Source organism: Montipora capricornis, chromosome 9 (assembly GCF_036669925.1).
Source record: "Montipora capricornis isolate CH-2021 chromosome 9, ASM3666992v2, whole genome shotgun sequence".
Taxonomy (NCBI): Eukaryota; Metazoa; Cnidaria; class Anthozoa; order Scleractinia; family Acroporidae; genus Montipora; species Montipora capricornis.
The window spans coordinates 38,013,516-38,021,015 of NC_090891.1; the positions used below are offsets into that span (position 1 = coordinate 38,013,516).

General features: G+C 40.0%; 2 protein-coding genes across 2 annotated transcripts in view; both read right to left on the reverse strand.

Moving 5' to 3' along the window:
- LOC138015661 (uncharacterized) overlaps positions 1 to 4,430 on the reverse strand; it is a 4,446-nt gene extending 16 nt beyond the window's left edge. Inside the window, exon 1 of the mRNA XM_068862755.1 lies at positions 1 to 4,430. This exon is cut by the window's left edge and continues 16 nt beyond it. Within this exon, the coding sequence (XP_068718856.1) occupies positions 2,998 to 4,293 (1,296 nt within the window). The 5' untranslated portion in view covers positions 4,294 to 4,430 and the 3' untranslated portion in view covers positions 1 to 2,997.
- A 1,794-nt stretch (positions 4,431 to 6,224) lies between these two features.
- Positions 6,225 to 7,500, reverse strand: part of LOC138016524 (cyclo(L-leucyl-L-leucyl) synthase-like) — a 1,385-nt gene continuing 109 nt past the window's right edge. The window contains exons 1-2 of the mRNA XM_068863688.1: positions 7,291 to 7,500; positions 6,225 to 7,183 (exon numbers count right to left, since the gene is read on the reverse strand). The exon at positions 7,291 to 7,500 is cut by the window's right edge and continues 109 nt beyond it. Of these exons, the coding sequence (XP_068719789.1) occupies positions 6,635 to 7,183; positions 7,291 to 7,449 (708 nt within the window). The 5' untranslated portion in view covers positions 7,450 to 7,500 and the 3' untranslated portion in view covers positions 6,225 to 6,634. The remainder of the gene's footprint in view (positions 7,184 to 7,290) is intronic.

Below are 7,500 nucleotides of genomic sequence, written 5' to 3' on the forward strand. Positions count from 1 at the left end.
AACCAGTTTGTAACCGAAGTACCGTTTTTCTATTGGATATCATCACAGAAGTGATCAATGATGTGAGATGATCTTCTGATATTAAGCGTTTATTGTAGTTCATACAACCCGATTTCAATCAATCACTTTATTAACGTGGCCAGTACACTTAGCTACAACAAGAGAGTATCATAATCTCTTGCTACAAAAAGCTAGCTTCCAGGTACACCACGAAACAATAAAGATAAACATGCAAAAATAAAAACTTCTTGGAATTGTATAAAAGAAAACTAAGAATTAAGAAGTCTGACAAGTTATAATGATGTACAAGATATTGTCTAACATGGAAGGCATAAAAATTATAAAAAGAGCAGAAATAGTCTCACACTCATAGTCCCGTGAGATTTAGTGTTTTTAGATTGTTCTTCAAAATCTCGCGTCATTCCACCAATTCTTGGTTTTCACATGACGTCACGACCGCCATGTTGGTGCCCAAAACAAAGAAAAGGCGGCCATGTTGGTGCCCCGACCAAATCCTCCGGGAAATTAACTCTATTATTATGCAAATGCTTCCTTTTGTTTTCGTTGAAAAACATGGCTGTTGATCACGTGAGTGAAAACCAGCAATAGACCTAATCGGCTAACTCAATGTTGTACCCAATTCAAATCTCCCGGGACTAAGATTCTTCGTGTATTGTATTTGCATGATAATTTAGCATTCATATTTAAATGATATGGAAATACCTGGAACAAAACGTTTTATTCCCAAAGGGTTTGAATTGGGTACAACATTGAGTTAGCCGATTAGGTCTATGGGGTTCTAAATTTACTGAATATTCCTGGTTTCTTCTGGTATAGAACTCCACAATTTCGGTGCAATGTATCACCGTGATCTTAAGCCGCAACCTGTAGATTTCACTTTTGGAAGGTCCACTATTGTGGTACCTTTGAGTTTATACTTGGACGCCTTACAGTTACAAGATCACGTAAACAGACAGATCCTGCTTCGCTGGTTAATGTTTTGAAAACGGTGGACAATATTTTGGCAAATCATTGTTCGCGGAGACTCAGGAGACCAATATATGGTATACAAAGTTTAAATTCTCATCGACTGTTACACCGAGAGTGCGTAGAAATTTCGAAACCATGCACATTGAAGAACGCTAGAATTTTACTGAGCTGAGTAATAGTCAACTGTGAGATTGAAAACTAAATAGCATAAAATTTGAAGATTTATAACTTGTATCATTTTCGCCAAATTTTGTTTGAAAATCATATTTTAAGGCAAACGTCCTCTAAAATTTTCGGGGCAAAAAAGGACGAGTGCGTGATGTGAAGTTTATGATCAGACCCGTCACCACAGCTGGAAGTTTCGGACGATCGAAGCACCTTGAATTTTTTACAGAACTAAAGTTTACACTAGTACAAACGTTTCCGGATTCATGACTAATCCGGAACGTTTTAGTACCGGCGTTACAACGTTTTGTGTTCCCCCGAACACTAGGCACCAGTGCTGTGTGTTCCCCCTTCCCTAGAACATTTCAGTTCTACGTGTTCCCTTCAAGATGTCCGACTTCAAAGTACAACCAAACAGAAAGAAATATGAAAATAAAGGAAATTAATCACGCCATAACGATAAATATGATACTGGAATATGAATACATGCAGAAAGTATCCTAAACATTCACAAAGGTTAACCTTTGGCCTAAAAACTTTTGTTTAGGCCTAATTAGTCCTAAAGCTAGCTTTAATGCATGTTTAGGATACTTTCTGTACTGGTAAAACAATGACCTGTAAAAAAAATACTAGCACTGACATGTTCTATTTGTAGGGAAGGGGGAACACACAGCACTAGTGCCCATTGTTCGGGGAACACAAAACCCTGTGACACCGGATTCGTTTTGGTGTTTACCCGTAAAACATGAATACGGTATGAAAAATTCCCAGATTCGTCACGAATCCGGAACGTTTTGAATCCGGAATCCAAAGTTGAAACTTTGTAGCCGAATACTTTGAATCTAAAACTTTTCGTTTCATGTAAAAGGGTTATCCTACGAATCCGGATGGTCTTATCCCGCTTGCGATCCTTCTGGGTTGCGTTTGCACAAGATGGCGGGGTAGTTAGTAGAATCTACGGCATCTCTCTCGAGGAAGGAGATTGGTACTCTGTGGGAACTCTTCATACTGAGATACAAATTCACTTGGTAAGTCTTCATATCTTCTGTTCACGGACTCCTTCAAAATCTTGTTGTGGTGAGTAAGATCGAACGACTCCCAGTAAAAGTTCGCCATTATCAGTCTAATTCAACGGCTTGTATTTTCTGATTTTGGCTTTGGATGCCATTTTGAGTAATGAAACAGCGCTTAGAAACCGGATTCATTGAGTTAGTGTAAACTGTTGTACACCCTAGAATGGTTTCAATGTAAACATGCACGAATCCGAATCCTCTAAATTTGATGAATCCGGAAACATTTACAAATCCGGAAACTTTCCCCCTAGTATAAACGTAGTCTAAACGACTGAGCTTTTAAAGCATTGTTGAAACCATATTACGTAATTTGGTCAGTGCATGGGTGCCACTGAATAAGTGCTATTGAGGCATTGTTTTGGATGTCGCTCAATGAAGACGGAGGTCGTCAGCGAACCGTCTGAAACTAGCGACTTTCGCCTTCAAATCTCCACACAGAAGCTTTATCGTCATAAGGTTTCATCGGCACTTGAAGTGTTATTGTCATAACATCTCATATGATTCATTTACCGTCAATTCACAATCGGTCGGTTAGTGGCTTGTTAGGGCATATAATAAGAAATATTAAGAGTACTTTTTTTCGACGTTTTGATGTATTATCAAATATGAAAATTCGTACAGTGTCAAAGTTGTCAGAAGAGTTGAGTTTGGAATATTTGATTCACAATAACATTTTTTTAACTCACGGCAAAATTTAAATGAGAGGTAGGCTACTCAAAAGTACTATGCCCTCAAAAAAAAAGTTAAAAAGTGAACGCTCTTTTAGTGACTATCCCGGCCGGGCCACAAGGACTTCAAAAACGTAGTCGACAAGGAACACATTTGCGCCCATGCCCAGTAGAATTCCTAACTGCAAAAACATGTAGCCAATGTTCGTCGCTAGACTTTCCTCGTGTTTGTTGCCTGATATTCCAGGAGCCAGAAGCATCATTCCAGCACATAAGCCGTACCCATTGATGAGTCCCAGAAGACCGACCGTTAGATAAGCCACCCAGTTTTCTTGCAGGCCGGCGTAACATGGCTCAAAGTAGATTAACAAGATCGGTATGGCTATGACAAGTTGAATCAGACAATTACAAAGGATTGAAGTTTTGTTGTAGATAATTCCGAAGATGGGCAAATTTTTACCGATAGCATCTGCTACGGAGTAGAAGCCAAAGAGGACGACGACAAACCATCCCGTCTTGTCGTTTGTCTTCGGAGCGCTGCCCTCAAGTGAAGAAGATGTCGCACTATGGTTTGCCGTGGTCGGATGTGAGCCAGATGAGCAGTTGTAGTTTCCGTGGAACTGTGAGGTGATGCCTGGAAATAAGGAATTGGATATGACTAGCGTAAGGCAAATTGTTGTGATTACAGCCCAGTTCTTTCGTATAACCTCTTTGCGTGAAACGCGTATCAGTTCAGCTTTCTCACCAATCAATGGCGTTGTTTCCAGGGTTTTGACTATCCTCCCCTCCCCAAGAACGTACATCCGCAGAATGGGTAACAAACAGCAGGCCAAGAGGATAATAAGGTCCACCAAAGCAACAAACAAGTAACCGCTGAGTCGAAACCCGCGATCTCTGTCTTTAAGGTGCTCAAACGAACCCTTAGAAATACAACGAATCACAAAAGTTGCTGCGAAAGCGCATACGCCTCCAGACTGAGCAGCGTGGATTCCGAATTTCGGGAAGTGCTCGCCAACAAAACTGTAGAGAGCACCTCCGCCGACATTTTGTACAACAGTGGCCGCAAATATTACAGCCAAGATAACGCCAAATCTTGCGGATGTCTTCATCACATCGATAGGTACGATAACTACTTCAACGACCAGCAGCAGTGCCGAAATGATCTGTGTGATGACCAGTACAGTCAAGTGGCTCGACTTGGGTTGGAAAGTTACTGTTAAGAACGAGCCCAATGTTGCTCCCACACCGACAACTACGCCAATGTACACTTCAGGTTTGTAGTTTTCAGGAAAGAAATAATTAAAGTAATCCACAGCATTAAAGCTAAAAAATACAGCGCTTTGGACAGAGGCACCGAGAAACCAGCAGGTCAAATAAAGTTTCCACGGAATTGACATAGCGCCGATGAAGTATAGATGACTGCTGTATTCAGAGTGGATCCATGTACAGCTGCATTCAACTGCACATATACATTACCGCATGAAAAACGAAAGAAGAATGCGTATATTTTCCGAGAATCACATGGGCTGTGAGAATGTCCGCCCACAGGATGCAACTGGTATCAACCAAATAAAAGATCAGAAGATTTGCTCGTGACCAGGAACTTGTTGAATAAGTTTAGTTGACGTCAAACAATAGGCATCATACCGGGGCATCATATAGGCGGACATTCCTATATGCCACATGATTCTCGGAAAATATTATATATTTGATTTTATATTTATATTTGTATATTTTAAAATTGCGGCTGAATAATTCGATTACTGGAACTATGCTGCACCGGGGTTACATCAAAAATTTGTCACTTGAATCATCCAGAGGGAATTAACATTTCCCAGAAAGAAAGGATGAGTTGCAAAAATAACTTTCCCGTTAATGTAATCAATTATTTAAGGACTTGAATGACTTAATTTTTTTTTTTTTTTTTTTTTTTTTTTTTTTTTTTTTTAAGAATCTAAAGGGTCGATAGAAAGAAAAAACAGAAAGTTTCCAAGCATACTTTGAGCACGAAGGGTTTGTGTAAAACTAGTGGCCTTGTTACGGCTTTTTCGTTGTTCCCTCACTTACAAAACGTGACACAGCCTTTTATTGACTGATGCTCAACTGGGTCCAAACGTCAACTGTTAGCTCAGATGGGTGGATTTTTCGACACAACCAACAAATGTTAATGGCACGCAGAAGATTCCTTCGAAACGGCAGCTCATATGTAAAATTGTAAGCGGAAAAAGGCAAACATGGGTGACTACGCAATTTTCCCTTTCGTAAACAAGCGATGCCATTTGGACGAGGCTTAGAACAATTTTCACTGTTAAGTTTGTCGTTTGCAAGTGAGGGAAAAAAATACTTAATCTAGGACTAGATTTAAGCAGCGTATATCACTTAAAAACTTGAAATTTACAGAGGCTTGCAATCTAGTTGATTTTCATCATAATACAAGCTAACTGACATATGTAAGACCCGCTAATTTGCGGTGACGACTTGGTGAATGACAAAGCGAATATGTGCAACGAAAGCCGAAAATTTTATGACTACTACGAATCATTTATTAAAAGTTCTTGGTCTGGTAGTTAAGTATCCTTTCTTTTCCCCTCCTTTTTCACAAACGCCAATAATATTGAAGCTTTAAATATTCAAAAATTGAAACTCTTAAATTTTTTCTCTACCAGCGTGAACGCCCGGACAAAGGTAAAGGTACACCTTGTTTAACGCCGGAAGTTCCTTTACTCTCTAGAGAGTATTCTCCCAGGAAGCCGACTTTGTGCTCATTTTACCCCGCTCTATCCATCAGTGCTCCGTTTTAAGGGTACTTAAAGCTACTTAGACTGCACTGAAAGGAAAGAAGTCGAAACAAGGATGTGAGATCCGGGGATCGAACTCGGGACCTGTTGCACCAAAGCCGCGCACTAACCAACTGTGCCACCCTTGCTCCTACGTACAAATTGTCCGGCCATCTAAGGATTTGACTGGACAAAACCTATTTTTGACCGGCCGTTCTTTGCAGCCCTGTAATCCTAACAATTCATTGAAAGCTAACCGAAAAAAAGGCTTGGTTAATAAGAATGGCATCGGCCGTCAAAAATGGCATCGCTTCCGAGTACGAAAGGGAAATTAGCGGTCACTACATTTGGTCAACCAAAAAGATTGAGCGAACGTTGGAAAACGAAAGAATACCGCCTCACCCGTAACTTAAGGAAATTTGAAAAACGAAGGAATTTGTGTATTGGCCAACTTTCGGCGTTAAGACAATTAATTTCGATTCCTTCAATTTAAAGCTTGCTGAAAGGATATTAACCGGAATGATATACAATAACGTCAAACACAATGTTTAAATCTGTTTAATTAACAAATTTATTATGCTTCTGCTTCATAAAGAAGGAATTTAATTAGCGATTTTTTGGATATAAAACAAGAATCCCTGAGACGTTAAATATTTGTTATTTTTCATATGAGCAGTTGGAATACAATAGTGATACTTAAGTTAAAATTGAATGAACATTATAGAAGTAGTCGCCGATGAAATGGAACGGTGAAGAACAACTCTACATGCGTCCTCTCCCTTGTGCAGCACGATTAACGCTTTAACATCTCGGCGCCATCTCCGCATTCTTTTTCGGCTGCGCAGTATAAGGCATGATGGCGACTAGAGCATCAGATCAATCGAAAAAAAAAAACCAATTACACTAATTCCTAAATGACAAAAAAATAAACCAAAGGAAAACGGTGTAACATAATTGCTTATCATAGAGGAAGGATTACAAATCCTAGAAAGGGCTTTACTTTGTCATCGTACGCACCATTCATGTACTTTTCTAGTACTGGCCAAGAACGGTGGTACACCAAGACAAACTCTTGACAACTTTCATAAATGTTAGGAACTGCCTCAAGAAAGGCAAGTTCTTTCAATAGATATTTCTCTCCCTCTTGTAGATCAAGTGCATTTCCGTCTTCGTTTTCCTTGTTGGAGCTTTCTACAGCTTTTTCTCGGCCATTTTGGAGACATCTCAAGGCCATCTCAGTGGACCGGCTTATTTCGGTTCTAAAGCCTTCATTCGCTTGGTACAGCTGCTGGAGGCGTCTGTAGGCTTCAAGGTATTTCGGGCATGTTTCTACTTCTTCCATCCATCTGATATAACTGTAAGATGCTTCGGAAAATCCACTGCTTTTAATCGCTGCATCGCATTTGTTCCTCAAGCGGTTGGCTTTGACGTGAGCCGATCTCTCCGGGTTTTTCGATCCTACCGCACGAAAATTATGCTCCAATATCTTGTCTGGGATGAAGACGAGTACCTGGAGAGTAGTAAGTTAATTTATACAATAAATTAAAACGACCGCGAAAACGTGCTCACTCCAGATAAGCACTATTTAAAGTTGACTGTAATAGGCAGTTACCTTACCTTATCTGCACTCTGTTTTGCAAAATCAAAAAGTCGCTCCAAAACATCCGAACGATAGTAATACGGATTGCCAGGGCTTATACCTAGAAGCAGTGTTTTTCTATCGTGTAGGAATTTCTTCCCATTAAGAACAGCTTGAGAAATTTCAGAGTGTGACATACTGCCGAGAAACAAGTCAGGTACTTTACGCGACCGAAATCAAATGCAACC